Raw genomic sequence first — 15,646 nt, forward strand, 5'->3', positions numbered from 1 at the left:
TGAAGATGACCAACTCTCTTAACTAAAGTAAACCAGCCAAACAATGTGAAATCTGTAACAAGTAACCTGCAATCATACTTTCACAGGCCAAGGGAGAAAATTTTACAAAAGACAAGCCAGGAATAACTCTCCAATCAGGCATTCACTACTCCTAAAATCCTTAATAGCAATATGAAATGCACCTAGGAATCTAACAATATCTTCTAAATATCAATTCAGCCATCATTTGGAACGGCTTTTTTACTGCTTCCTAAAGCAGCTTTTTAGTACAAAAGTTTTAATTTTTATACTAAAAAGTTGCTTTAAGAAACAGTAAAAAAGTTGTTCCAAACGAAGCTTCAATGGTTTGATCATCAAGGATAACTCCACCGGATATTGATAGAGATGTGAAACAAATGGGTCTCAAGTAGCACCTGGAGGAAACATTTGTTGAAGAACTCGGGGTAAATTCAGCACTATTTCCGCGTATGCTACAACATAGAAATCAGAAAAGTTAGAATTGAAATCAAAATAAAGGGATGAATCATGAAATCTGTTATAATCCAACCTTCAGGCAAACTCATAGTTCTCAATGCATCCTCTGCATAGGAAAGCCGTGATGGAATAGATTGGGCTGCTGCAATACTTCCTTTTTTCTCGGTTCCTAAGATCTTCTTCGATGGATGAAGAGGCCAAGCAAGAACTCGAATTCGACTTGGTAAAATAGAAACCAGATCTGCGTACCTAAGACTCACAGTCACCTTGCTGCAACAATGGAAATGAAGTGATTCAGCGCATAAGAGCTCAGTCAGAAAATATATGTTATAGGTGTATTCTGCCTGAAATTGGGCAGATACTCCATTACACAAAATCCCTTATTTCTACTACTGTCACGAAACAACTAGAAATATGACAATGTGAACACTTTTATCATTACTCAGAAGATAAAAAAAAGGGTACAAAAGATATTTAAAAAACGGAGGGTGTCAAATGTTTGGAACTTAAGTCCTCATAAATTTATACATATAATTTATACATAAATTTATATTACATAAATCTTGAGCTTATTTTACATAAATTTATATTCTATACGACATTGGACTAGTGTTTTGTTAGTTTATACATCTGATAAGCATTATGTTTTTGTATGTGTGTGTGCACAGTGCATGCGAAAATGAAAAAAAAAAAAAAGGTGCATGCGAATATGACGGTTTATTGGTTCCATATCTAAGAGCTTTTCCTATTCCACAAGTTATTCCATTTTAATATTTCTTTAAAAAAAGTTAGCATGGAAGAAGTCAGAAAGATGAAAGTTCCTTCGCAACTTGGGAAAGAGAACCGAAGATAAATTTTTGTGATTTTTACTTGAGAGATAGATCGAACAAAGAAACTGATCAAACATTTATTTTGATAAAAAAGATGGCAGATTTTGATTATGAACTTTGAAAGAGGGCAGGATGAATGTATGATAGAACACAAGTGAATGACATGTAAGACAAAATTACAAAAGATTGAAAACTATCGAGAGAGAAATTTCAAGTCTTGAGGGGGATCTAAAGAGAATGACTATTGATGTGCCAGACAATTGGCAAAAAGATAGTTGAATGTCCACCTATTTGTTAATCTTAGATTTTCAATAAGGTCATTATCACCTATGTTGCACTGATACACTTATTTGTGAAGGCGTGTTGTATCTAATACACCGATACACGGATACGCCTCCAATACGTGTCGGATACAACTTTGACGTATCCAATTAAAATACTATTTAATTTCAAAAGGACACGCACATCCGATACGCGTGTTTGTTGAAAAACAAAAAAAATCCAAAAAAAAGACCCGTCGTATTTACTTCCACGGCTGCGAGCAAGGTTCTCTCACTTCCGAGATGGATTTGAGTCTTTTAATGATAAGACAATATTAGAAATTGTTATTCTTTCACTTGATGAGCCTGAATTAAAAGCTATGATATTTATTGAAGATGATATAAAGTTCAAAGACAAACCACTGAAGAAGCTAATCATATCATTCCTTCTATTGAATAGTTGAAACTTAATGTGCTAGACAATTTATGTATATGATTTTGTTTAAAAAAAATGTTTATGATTTTGTTGTTGTACTAGACATTTAACGCTTACTTTTATTTTGATAGTACAAGCTACAAGGCTACAAATGATGTTACTTTTTTTTTGTAATTTCAAATATTATGCTTTGATTGTTTTCTTAATATTTATGTATGATTTATAAATTATAATGTTGTGTCCGCGCCGTACCCGTATCCTGTATTTTAAAAAATTGATGTGTCCCGTATCCGTATCATGTCGTATACGGCGTCGTATCCGTATCGGTGCAACCTAGATTATCACTAATGAGATGTGTTTAGTTTTTAGGTTTTACTGGCAATAAAGAAATTTAAATGTTGTGCCATCTAGAATTAGTAGAAAAATTGGATCTAATATTCCCAAACATAGTTGTCATTGACGAGATAGCATGGACCCCCAAAAAAAGACAAGTTGTCTAATGATATGGCAATCATAGGAACACTGACAAGAAAGAAAATTCTAGTATCAAAGTGAATGAAGCCTTAAAGAACAAGAGTAATACCACCAAATGTAGTGGATCAAAGATATGAACCACATTAGGACATCAACTACACTGGGTGGTGCGAAGAGGAAAAAATGAAACTGGTCAATTTTCCTAAGAAATCAAATTTCACAATTATTTAATGCATGTAAAACATGAATTTGAATTCAATATCATTAGAACCTTAAGATTGGTCCACCTACATTGGCCCCCACAATCTTTATGTAAGATCATATTTAAAAAATCTAAGAAGATGCACAACTACATTTTTTTCTAGAAATGCACTCGAGGATCCAAACAAGTGAATTGTCATGGCTAATGTTAAGAACATTCACTACCTTCAGAATCTTTTTTGATAGTCATGAAAAGTGATATGTTGGGCTTTTCTTGATTGTGCTTGGTGGCCCCTTCAATTATCTTTTTTTTTTCTTATGAGGATCCAAAAAGTAATATGTTGGGCTTTTTTTTCTTAGAACTTTAGATTAATGTTAGTTGTCAATCATATACGTAGAGATACATGTTATATGGCATATAGTAGCAGCATGGGCATTTGAAATGGTTGGAGATTTGGGAAATTTATACTTAAAACAGAAATGTCACCATCTTCCACTTAAAGAGGATGGTGGGGGAATGGATGAGGGACCCAATCAAGATCCCATGGTTTCGTTGTCCCGGGCCATCGTGGTCCCTGGTGTACTTAGTCAGAGGAGTTAGTCAACCCAATCTGACAGAAGGATCCTTCTCAACAGCCATGTGTTGCTTCGTCCAAGGATACCTTGTAGACCTGGGATGGATGTTAGTCTAAGGGGACAAATTTGAATCCACCTTAGCTAACAGAGGACTTTGTGCCCTATCGATCATATTCTATTGATTCATATCTCAAGGATTTGATGCCACTAAGGAACATATTGGCTCTGACTATAACCGGTATCTCGTGGTGCCATTTGGCGGCAAAACCACTTGGTTTAGAGGGCCCCGAGTCATAACCGTTTATCCTGCGGTGCCATTTGACGACAAAACCGTCGGTCAGAGGACACGTACCACGTCCTTACTAGCAGGAGATTGTTTGAGAATGAATACTAGTGATATTCTCGACTAGGCATTAGCTCTTTGTGAGCTGAAGTAGTTTTTCAATTTGTCCATCTCGGCAAACTGTTGCGGAGCGTGGATGAATTTTATTTTAAGTGGTTCGTGGTTGAATTTCAATTTTAAATGTTTTTGTATTTCTGAATTTTGGATGATCTTTGGAATTTTGGATTTTTGGGTAATTGGAGTGGCATTTTGAATATTTGTGAACCCCTCCGGTTTAGATTTACATTCAACAAGGCCATCATCAGGGTATCACGGGTCATTTCCATTTGAAGATATTTGCATTTTGTAGATGAACCTTGCCGACACCGTCGAGTCGAGTCGAGTTATCGACAAAGGATCGGGTTTCGTAGGCTTTATATCTTTGTTTGTGAATTTTCCTTATTATAGGTCTTGAAGGCATAATATGAATGTATCAAAACAAATATACCGGTCGCCACAACCCTGTCGACTCTTATTGATCCGCATAGAAGGATCAGGTTTGAACTTAAATTCACTTATTAACCCGCACAACATCCCTAAACGTCACGTGTGTATGAGCAACACACTCGCTGGGGCCCATGCAAATGTGTGAGGACATTATATAATTATTTGTTGATTGAACCTTGTCGACTCCTACTTAGTTTCTTAGGAGGATTGGGTTTTGTAGGCTTTGGACCTTCATTAGTGGATTCTCTTGATTATAGACCATGAAGACCTAATATGAATGTATCAAAACAAATATATAGGTCGCCGCAACCGTATATTTATTTGATGGTTCGAACCCTATCGACTCCTATTGATCCATATAGAAGGATCAGGTTCGAATTTGAATTCACTTATTTTCCCGTGCAACATCCCTAGACGTCACATGTATACCAATAATACGCTCGTCGGGGCCCATGCAGGTTTGAAGATTGCACTTGCCCTTTTTGTGTACCTATGTGTATACAAATTACAGTGCATGTTCAGGGACATTTTTGAATGTTTATCATTGATCATCTGAGTGTGATGATCTACTTGGAAGCTCGTATATGTCTTTTGTCCGCTTGCATGAATGTTGCGGATCCGGTGATATTGCGTAGCAGCTTCTAAATTGAATTGTTCGCTGCTTTGTACAGGTAGACTTTCGTGCACTACTTGTTTGTTTTCTGCAGAGGAATCGTAGTGCATTAACGAATCTCCTGCTTTGATTCGTAGGCCCTTGTATTTGTTGTGGTTCTCTTGCATTTTGCTTGTAGGCAATATATTTGACATATAACAAATCTCCTGCAGCAGTTCGTAGGAGTTTGCATTTGCTACATGTTTCTCACTTTTGGCTGCAAAAGGATCGATATATTTGCCTGTAACTGATATGTTGAGTGTACGACAACGAAATTTTATTAGGTGCGGAGTGCGGACGGGGTGAGAACCGTCAGCACAGACACAGTTTAACAAGCAGTACCCAGTGGTACCGAACGGTACCGAGCGCGGTTTTATACTAGTGTGCGGACGGTTCTCCCGTCCGCACTCCGTACCTAATAGTTTCTCACAACGGGTCTCTTTCAGTGGCTCGTAAGCATTTGCATTTGATATAGTCACTTTGTATCTTGCTTGTGGACAATAGACTGGGTGTACTACGAGTCTTCTACCGTGGCCCATGGATACTTGCATTTTATGTGTTCAGTTTGTATTTTTTCCTGTGGAGAACACATTGGGTGTACTAGTCTTTGAAAATTTGTGTTTTCTATGTATCATCTGCTTTTATTGGCAGATGACCGGTGTGTTTGTCTGCTTCTGCACCATATAAATTGAATGAGAGTTGTATTCTCCTCGACCTATTCAAAACACATCATGTCTTCCAGTTCATCGCATATTGAATCCCCCTAATTGTAGTTGTAGGAGACAAGTGCATCTACTTGCCACTGCCTTATTACAGGTTGTATAAGTATCTTAGTACTTGCTGCAGGCTCCTTGTATATTTGCCTACAACTAGACTGTATATTCCTTCTATATTCTCAATCGTTGTGGGGTTGGATACCTTCATTTGTATCTTGATGCCGGTCATGGAGCATTGCTACATTCATCACATCTTGGTCTCTTGTTGTAGAAGACATGTGTATTCATCTCATTCGTTTCTTGCAAGATGTATTGTATTTGACTTCATCTTAACATAAACCATAAGATGTGGCATTTAGTGACTTGCACGAATCTTCTAGAACTACCACTTTTTCTCTAAACTCCTCAAGCTCCATATTTGCATTAGATAAAGAGTTCTCCAAGGTTATGTTTCATGAGTTGAAATTAAGCTGCACATCTCCTTCAACTTCATCAATTGATATACATATGCAAGCCATATTGATGTCTTGCCCATCATTGATTCTTCACCTGTATCTCTAGGGATTCAATATGCAAGATGGTTGCTCCCATTTCTTTTGTTAGACTTTGATGATTCAATTCTATCACATTTTTGTCTTCCTTTGGAGATTCAAACTCTTGCTGAAGAATTTTCTTGTTCTCTTCCTGGATTTCAATTTCATCTCCTATTTAGGGTTCATTTCCATCAAGGAAACTACCGCATCTTTCAAGTGTTTCATCTTCAAAGCACATGTCAAGTTGTGTTCATTTAGTTTTTATTTATTCATTATTTGATGGCTCGGGTTTATTTTATGATTAATTTGAGTATGACTTGGTCTATTTAATGTTCAGTTCAAGTCCACAAATCTTGTCCAAGTCCAAGTCCGGTGAAGCTTCAATATGAATCCTTATTCATTTGAGTTTGGGTCCAAATGGTTCAAGTTATGGCTCTCTTGAATCAAATGAGATTCAAATTCAAACTTCATTGTAGTTCAAATTCTAAGTCCACAAATTTGTGCTTGAGTTTAAGTATACTTTAGGCTCTTGGTGAACCTCTTCCATTTATTCGAGTCCCTTGTACTTCGAATTTTGTTCAAGTTCAATATGAGTTCAAGTTCAATCATAGTCCCCTGCGATCCTTTGTCACTTGTTTTGATTCAAATTCATTTAGGTTCCATTTGTTATCGTTCGCTTAGCAAGTTCAAATTGGATCTTTTATGTTCATTTAAATCAATATTAAGTTCATTTTCATTCGTCGTCCGCTCAAACTTAAGTCCAAACAAAGTCCACTATTTGTTCCAAGTCCTTATCCTTTTTCACATAAAATTTCGGCAACCTCCTAGCGTCTCCCCTGTTTAGGGGAAAAACAAAGAGGCAGTCTACCCGCCACGTCAAGAAAGACGTGCACGATTGGTGTTGTGAGACACCGCGGCCGTAGTCTTTGTCATCCACCACGCCAAGAAAGGCGTGCATGGGTCTTTAAAAGCATATGTTTGAAAAAGACAGTTCTTTCCCCGCGTACGGGTACTTATATTTTTGCTCTGCCGCGCTAAAAAAAGTGCGCACATGGATCGCCTGCTTCGTTGTAAGCACCACACCAAGTTCCCTCCCACCATGCTAAGAAAAGCTTGCATGGGTGGTCCTTAGCGCGCCACGAACATCGAAGAAATGACTTTAGGGGGGAGTTGATCTGAGTTGGGTTTAATAGGTTGAGAAAGGCTGAGTTAGGCTGAGTTGGGGAGATGAGTGAGCTGAGTTGACAAGGGTTGGATGAGGGTTAAGTGGGGGGGACTGCGGTTTGAGTAGAAGAGTTTGTGAATGGGGAAGTGTCGTGGGAGAAGGAGCTCAGTCTGAGGGAGATCGTGGGAGCTTCGCGGAAAGGAGAGGTATGAGGAAGAATCTCTCTCTCTCTCTCTATGGAGTGGGAGGAATCTAAATAAACAGAGGTCGGAAGGGCTTCGGCCTTTTTTGCCTTGGGGTCGATCGGCCTATAGGAGGTGGATTGGACGGGATTGGGAGGAAATCCGGGCGTTGGAGCTTGCGACTGGAGTTCGGTCGGAGAGAGCAGGTAAGAAGCGAAGGTTTTTGCATATGGAAGGGGCCAGCTTTGGAGTTGGGTTGTGTTTCGCGTGAGAGACGATGAGGAGATTGGGATTGGTTGGGGTTTTGCAGGATTTAGGTAAGAGGAAAGCTTACGGAAGTTTGAGAGATCTCCACTGCAGGCGTCGGAGGTCTCACAGGAATGAAGCAACGGACCCGAAGTCTCCTTTCGGTCCCCCTTTTAACGATGAATGCAGGAGGCTTGCGAGATCGAGGCGGGATACGCACACAGGATACCTCTCGGCGCCGTTTGAATGGGGTATGGGCTGCCGACTACAACAGGATTTGCGTATGATTTGAGCAGTTGTGACAAGTATTTTTTATTGTATATATATATATATATATATATATATATATATATATGATTTTGTTTTGGCTGGTAGTAGAGGTCAACAGCCGTAGCCACATTCCTATAAGTTCGATAATCTTCAACAAACACCAAGTTATCATCATCAATAGCATCATCCAATTTCCTAGTCAACCATTCAATGGTATCATCAACATCATCTAGAGTGCCATAATATTTGTAGTATTAGATCAAAGTCCTATTATATTTCATGTACACAAAATTCTTTATGCAATCATACTTCATCCTGTTTTGTCTTCTTCTATGGAGCTGCAACAAAGTTTCTTGAGATTAATCTATTTGAAACTAAAATTAACCCAAGTAACATAACCACAATTGTGTATTGTATAATAATTTGAGGAGTGGCATTAAATATTAGAAATGCTTACATGTTCAAAGTTCAAATACCCTCCACTTATATTTACTGAGATGCATTATATGTGAGGCCAACTCTTACCAACTAAAACATTCTCTAAGGCATTATCAGACACAACCTGAAGCACATTTTTGTAGATCCAGTTTATCAAGCCAAACATTTTTATAGCATTCTTTGAGTATGAACAAATATTCACTTAATTTTATATATGCAGTTCCTCTAGAGCAAATTACAAAATTTTCCCAGCATAATATTGCCAATCATCAACTATTAAGAGTATAAACATACTTTACTGTATTAATTCGGATAAAGATGAAATAACTTCTCTATGTTTTCCATCGCATTATGCAATGAAGGAACTCAAACCTCATTATAATTTGGATGTTTCGTTCTAGACCAATTTGTATGGATGATTTCAATTTAGTTCATACTTGACTGCATTAAAACTAACTCCAGTATCATACATCCATCTGTCATGTAAAGTTAGAATTTCTCGCTCTCAATTACCTTTAGCTTCCATCTCCTTTTGCATTTGTCGTTAATTACTAGAGATTCAGAGTGAGATATATGCCAAAAAGTCCTTTTTTCCGTTGAACCTGTCAATTTAGCGGTAGATGTGGAATGTTAACTTCCTTTTATCGGCTCAACAACCAAGCAAATCTTTGAACTCATGATTATCATCTCCAAAAGTATCATCATCATAAAAAAAATGTGATAATGAATGACTTTCTATTTTAGTTATTTTTTCATGTAATTCTTAATTCCATTTTTCCATATTCATGCAAGAGAATTTTGGCATTCTTATGCCTCACAACAGGATGTTGCTTTTATCTTATAATTTTGTCATTTATTATCTTAACACAAAATATACATAGCAAACCATTCATATTCTTCGAGTTGAGAAGAAAGCATACTTACAAGTTGGATCCTTCATATTTCCATATGAAGAATTGTTTTCAAATATTTCTAATTTATTCCACCAAATTAATAAAAAGCATAAATTAGCTGCAAAATATAGTAATAAAAAATAAATTCATTTTAAAAATTAAAAAATTCGCTTGGAAACAAGCATACTTCCATGTTGGTCGATGTCAAATGTTCTTGCAAATAAGACTCGCAAGTAGGGGACATCAGCTACTCTTGTGCACAAGTAGACTTGTTAAATGTGAAGGAAGATGGAACTGGAGGCTCAAAGACAATACTCACTATTGGGTGTTGTCAGCTGCCCTCATGAATGGAAAGACTTAGAAGTAGATGCAAAGTCAAAAAGGACTGAGAGCTCGTGTACATGTTGGATGTTGGTGGTTGCAGATGTGAAGGTGAACAAAGATGGGCCAGGAGACTAAGGGCTGGATGCTGGCATTGGCAAATGTGTAGGAAGATAAGGCTGAAGCTAGCGGACAATACAAACACTAATGGCCGGTGTCACAAACAAGATAGTCTAAAAGAAGAGGCAAAGGAAAGAGGATTAACAGTTCCAGGATGTGATGATTGTTACAATGTATAGATTTTCTATTTGAGCCTCATTTTATTTATTTCATTTTGGTACATAGTTGTTTAGGTTAGTAGTTGTTAGGTTAAGTGGGAGCCTCTATTTATTATATGAAAAAATAAAGCGTAAGAGAATCTAATAAACTTTTAATACAATGCATATGGTGCACGCCATGCACCTTGCACCATGGTGCCCTACAAACACAAATGGTGCACGCCATACGTAAGGCATAGGGTGTACACCATTGTGTGTAGCATGACACTTTTTGATTTATAAGCAGCACCCTGTCAGTTGAATTTTAAAACAACAATAATAATAGCTTCAACCGAATCAAATTTTCCGACAACCATTTCAAAAGAGTAGATATTGCTCATAAATTGCCTTGGCTTGAATAAATAAACAATCAAATATATCATCTTTTAAAGTGGATTTTGTATAAATAACAATGTAGCAGCTAAATAGACACTTACCAATCAAAGTCATCCAAAACAAAGTCAATCATATTGTACGGAAGACTGTGGAAGAGATCCTTGATTTGATTACCATAGAGCTCCTTAATAAGACGAACCTATATGAACTAGAAAAAAAATGAATAAGATTGTATCGAAAAGTTAGGCTCTGAGAAAGAATAATTACTCAAAATTCTTAACATATAAACCACACATAAAAAAGGGTTATAAATCTCAAGGAACTATGGATAAATTAATAAAGTGCATGGAACTTTCACACTTAAACAGCCAAAGAATTGCAATATATTGCAGTGTAACTTTGTCTTATACAACTAATTGAAGCATGTGTATGCATAACATGAGCAGCAATTCTATGATTTGATGGACCTCTACATGCTTTTAGAATTAAAGTTGTCAAACAAAATCCGCATATGGAAAACCAATATGAATCACAAGGTGGAAATCTTTTCTCGTTAACAATCTTTCAAAAAGTACCCAAAAAAGGAGCAATGGAATGTACAGTAAAGTAAACAAAACGTAACAAAATACAGTCAGTAAATACCAATATATTCTTAAAAATGAAAAGGCAGATCCAGATACCTGCTCTCTTCTGTCCACATACGCTTGGCAGATTGCACCAACATAGTCTATGAATTTCTGGATTAAAAAACAGTGCAAGTTAAAGAAGCAGCAGATTTAAAATTAAAAAGTGATGGGCGCAGGCTAGTCTTGGAAAGCATACTATGGCATTGGAAGAGAGAAGATCATTTTCTGCTTCCCGAATTGGCAGAAAGAAAGGCACAGTATGCTGAATCACAGTCATCTTTTCAAGAAATGATTTGCTTTCAAGCACACAATGGTAAATTTCACAAGGTTCTCCTGCACATCGGAATAAGAAGCAATTTGCTACTTGAGTTGGATTCCATAAAATCCATTACATAAATTATTGCAACACATCGCATGATAGTCTTAATCTTCCAAATAAAAAAGTTAATATTCCAAACTATGCCACAAGATCCTGATTCACATCATGAAATAATTTTGTAGGGCAAAAAAAAATCAAAGGAAAAGTTATAATCCTGAAATCCTTTTCCATGCAGTATGATCAAAGGAAATTAAGCAACCAAGAATCACTCCCTCAACATCTATAAATGTAAAATGATGAAAAGACAGTAGTTTAGTCCAGAAGCTATTTAATTATCACAAACAAAAACACCTACCTGAAACTGATAAAAGCAAATTATTAAAGACTTATTTTTCTATTAGTTTTCAATTTCTATAGAATGTCATTTGGTGATGTAATTTATATGTAAATGTTGCTTAATTTAAGTTCCTTTTTCCCCCAAGGTCCAAATTGCTCTCCCTTCAGTTGATGATGCAGCTTCTAACTTCTATGATGTTTTCGATAGCCACAATGCTAAATCCAGCCATGGTATGTAAATAGATAGATTTTCAGTCAGGTGCAAGTAATACAATTCAAATTCACTCACATTGTTGACCTCGACTTGAATCCCAGAAAACCCGCCGAAATCCTGGGTAAATCCCGTAGTTACGTACCTGTTTGGCGCCGACGCCGCTCTTCGCGCGATTCATGTTCAAATCCTGCTCAAGGAGGCCGGCTCACGTTAATAAAACGGACATGAATGACCTCGTCTCGGTTCTTCTTCCACTGCCAAGCTCCAGCCTCTACCTCAGAACTCCTCCAACCGCCAGCCCTTCTACCTCATGTCGTCAACTAGCCGCAAACGATCGGCCCGACTGAGCCAGACACTGCCTTCAAATCCCTAGCCCCATTCGCAACCACTATTGCAGACCTCCCGTCTCTACCTCACGAACAACCTTCAACCGAGCCCCATCCAACACCCACTCCGACGCCAAAGCCAGCTCGATCGAAGCCGCAACCACTGATCTTCCCAACCCGCCTCCTACAGGCCGACCGACCCCAAGAAAGCTTCGATCATCCTCATAATCTCAACTCTCACACCAGCTTGTAGCCGAACTCCACTACCCTTCTTCTCCAACTGCCAGCTGCAACTCCCTCCACAAGTCACTGCCTCCGACCATATCAATCCAGCCGACCTCAAACCATCCACGAACCCTATCCAACCTCAATCTTCGGCTCTTCTGTAGAATCTCCAACCAACTAAGCCTCTCCTCACACCCAAACCACAAGCATCCCGACCCTTTGCCCATTTACACCTCTAATCCTCTAAGCCGAGACCCGCATCCAGCCTATCATCTTCACCTAGCCATCCCTGTGTCGATTTCCCTCAAAGTAAGGTAATATTTTTCTCTTAAGTTTTATTAAGATTACTTGTTATCATTATTATTATTATTATTATTATTATTTAAAAAAAGAGAAGTTTGAAAATTAAAATAAAAAAAGTCAGAAGAACAAAAAAGAGACAAATAAGAGAAGAAAGAAAATACAAAAAAAAGAAAATAGAAAAAAATTATAAAAAAAAAAGAGAACTCAAAAAAAAGGGGCAAAGAAATTTTTGCACATCATCATTGTCGCCTCGTCTTCATCGCCACCATCACGTCACGCGGGTATAACTTCTAAAACTCGAGAACCCCGCTGTCGGCGTTTGCGGCGAGTCAGAGGACCCCCTATTCGCACTCTTATAGCACAGTAGGAGGGAGCCCTGTGTGACGCTTGCGATGAGGCAGGTAGGCCCTCTACACGCTCTCATAGTGTGGCGGGGACTCTTATAAGTACTCATACGCGCCTCAGTGCCGACGGGGGAAGAAAATTGTGCATTTTTAAACAGGTACATAGAAGACCCATACACGCTCTCGTAGCATGGTGAGATTGAAGAAATACAACCACGGTGTCGCCTAACACCTACCATACGCGCTCTCATTACATGGTGTGATGGACAATATTCCTAAAATTATTATACTGATGAGGGAGACGTCGGAAGACTGCCAAAAAATTATACTGATGAGGGACTTGATTTGAACTCAAATAAACAACAACAATGGACCTTAATTTGAACACAAAAGAACGCAAGAAACTGAACATGTAAACCGAACCGCAGGGGACTTGAACTTTAATGAACCACATGGAACTGAATTTAAATTAAAATGCAATGAAACAAACTTTAAATTGATAACATACAATCAGGTTGGAAATACAATCGCTAAGTAACAAATTCGGTCACTCAAATGAACATAAACAAGCAAATAGGGAACCCTTTGCATACAAAGAACAATATGCGCACAAGGAAATGCAATCATTTGCATATGATTATGAACATGAACATGGCGCTCGCATAAGTATTGTAGTTCATCTGCATGAGGGAGACTTGTGATGAATACATAACCTCATTTGTAGACAATGAAGGGAGACAAGATGATTGCAATAAATATCATAGTGTGCTCATGAAAAAGAACACTGAAGCTCACACATAGCAAATGTCACTTCAGCATAAACAAATAAAATAGACCCTTGCAAGTGATGGAGATCGATGCACAAAGAATATGCTGAACTCCTCACAGACACAAATCAGGGAATTGCAATAAGCACAACATGCTACCTACTGACGAAAGCAGCATATTCATGACGAGTACAAAGATTTACAATTAGGCTTCGTTTGGAACAGCTTTTTTATTGTTTCTTAAAGCAGTTTCTAATATAAATATTTTAATTTATATACTAGAAAGTTGTTTAAGAAGAAATAAAAAAATCGCCCCAAATGAAACCTTAATGTAGCCCGCCTACAAGTGACTACAAAGAACATGCAATGAATATTACGATGCCCCTTCAATCAACGATATCCAGCTTACATATGAGTGCAGTAGTTCCCTATTAATATAAAGAGATGATGAGCGTAGTAAGTTGTTAATGAACATATGTGAAGAAATCCTCGATGAATGCATCTCACCCAATTGTCAGTATTGATCTATAGATGAATGCACCAATCCACCAGCAAACATTGAAATTCCTTACAAATATACATAATGCAACGTACGATGAATATGAAGACCCATTCGCAGCAACTGAAGATTTGTCGTATACAAAGTAGTATGCCTACGAGTGGTGTCCAGCAACATGCAATGATTGCAAGGATAGCCTCAAAACCAACATCAATCAAACATCTAGCAAAACGTACAAGTCTCCTACAAGCAAAAGAGTTTGATAGGCGACACATGATGAATTCAAATATATATAGCGTAGCATACAACGAGTGCAAACATCTACCAACAATTTTCCTACTAGCAGATAAAGGAGTTTCGTCAAGCATACAATAGCCAGTCGGCGGATGGACATGAACGATGAGCAATGAATGTTAAAACATTTCTACAGCCATTGATGATGCAATGTCAGGGAGACACAATAACCCCGCCAAGCAAAGACGGTCAACAAACAACGAATGAAAAACATCTGCAGTGTGACGCCATGCTACTGGATCCGCAACACTCATACAACAGACAAAATGTGTCTACTAGCTTCTAAATAAAGTGTTGTGCACGTTCGAATGATGGTTGCCCGTGCAGCTGATGAGTGCTAAATATTTTAAAATACCACCACACATACACTCAAACATGTATACACATAAATATAGAAGTGCACAAATAAAAGCATAAATGTATATGCAAGTATGCAAATATAATATAAAAAATGTGTATGCAATCATATACCCACATGGGCCCAGTCAAGGGTGTTATGGGTACACACGTGACGTCTGAGGATGTTACGCGGGTCAAATGATAAATCCAAGTTCGAGTAAATAGGAGTCGACACTGCTCGAACTATCAAGCAAATATACGATCACGATGTCGACCGAGATATTGTTTTAATACGTTCATATTAGGCCTTCAAGTTCTATAACCAGGAAAATTCACTAATAAAAGTATGCAGCCGACAACGAATCTGATCCTCTGTTGGCAATTAACAGAGTCGATAGGTTTCACTCGATAAAATACAACTGTCCATAAACACCTCAATGATGGTTGTGTTGACAGAAATCACAATCAAATGGGTCCCCAAACATTCAAAATGCTTCCTGAATGTCCATGGAAATTCAAAATTCTAAAAATTATCCAAAATCTAAAATATTTAAAATTGAAATAAACACCAAAACGCTTAAAGCAAAATCCATTAACCCTCCACAACAATTTGTCAAGGCGGATAAATCTGAAAACTACTTCGGCTCACAAAGAGCTAATGTCTGGTCAAAAATATCACTAGAATTCATTCTCAAATAGTATCTTGCTAGCAAGGATGTGGTCCGTGTCCTCTAATCGACGGTCATGCCGCCAAATGGCACCATACGTAAACGGGATTATGACCGGAGCCCTCTGAACTGGGTGATTTGCCTCCAAATCGCACCAATAAATTACAGTCATGGCCAAAGTCGTTATACTCCCCAATAGCACTAAATTCTTAAAATATAAAATCAATAGGATATGCT

General features: G+C 37.8%; 1 protein-coding gene across 1 annotated transcript in view; it reads right to left on the minus strand.

The window, feature by feature from the left end:
- LOC110110143 overlaps positions 1-15,646 on the minus strand; it is a 39,479-nt gene continuing 23,833 nt past the window's right edge. The window contains exons 9-13 of the mRNA XM_020841486.2: positions 10,972-11,108; positions 10,830-10,886; positions 10,251-10,348; positions 548-744; positions 1-470 (exon numbers count right to left, since the gene is read on the minus strand). Of these exons, the coding sequence (XP_020697145.1) occupies positions 403-470; positions 548-744; positions 10,251-10,348; positions 10,830-10,886; positions 10,972-11,108 (557 nt within the window). The 3' untranslated portion in view covers positions 1-402. The remainder of the gene's footprint in view (positions 471-547; positions 745-10,250; positions 10,349-10,829; positions 10,887-10,971; positions 11,109-15,646) is intronic.

Source organism: Dendrobium catenatum, unplaced genomic scaffold (assembly GCF_001605985.2).
Source record: "Dendrobium catenatum unplaced genomic scaffold, ASM160598v2 fragScaff_scaffold_1021, whole genome shotgun sequence".
Lineage (NCBI taxonomy): Eukaryota > Viridiplantae > Streptophyta > Magnoliopsida > Asparagales > Orchidaceae > Dendrobium > Dendrobium catenatum.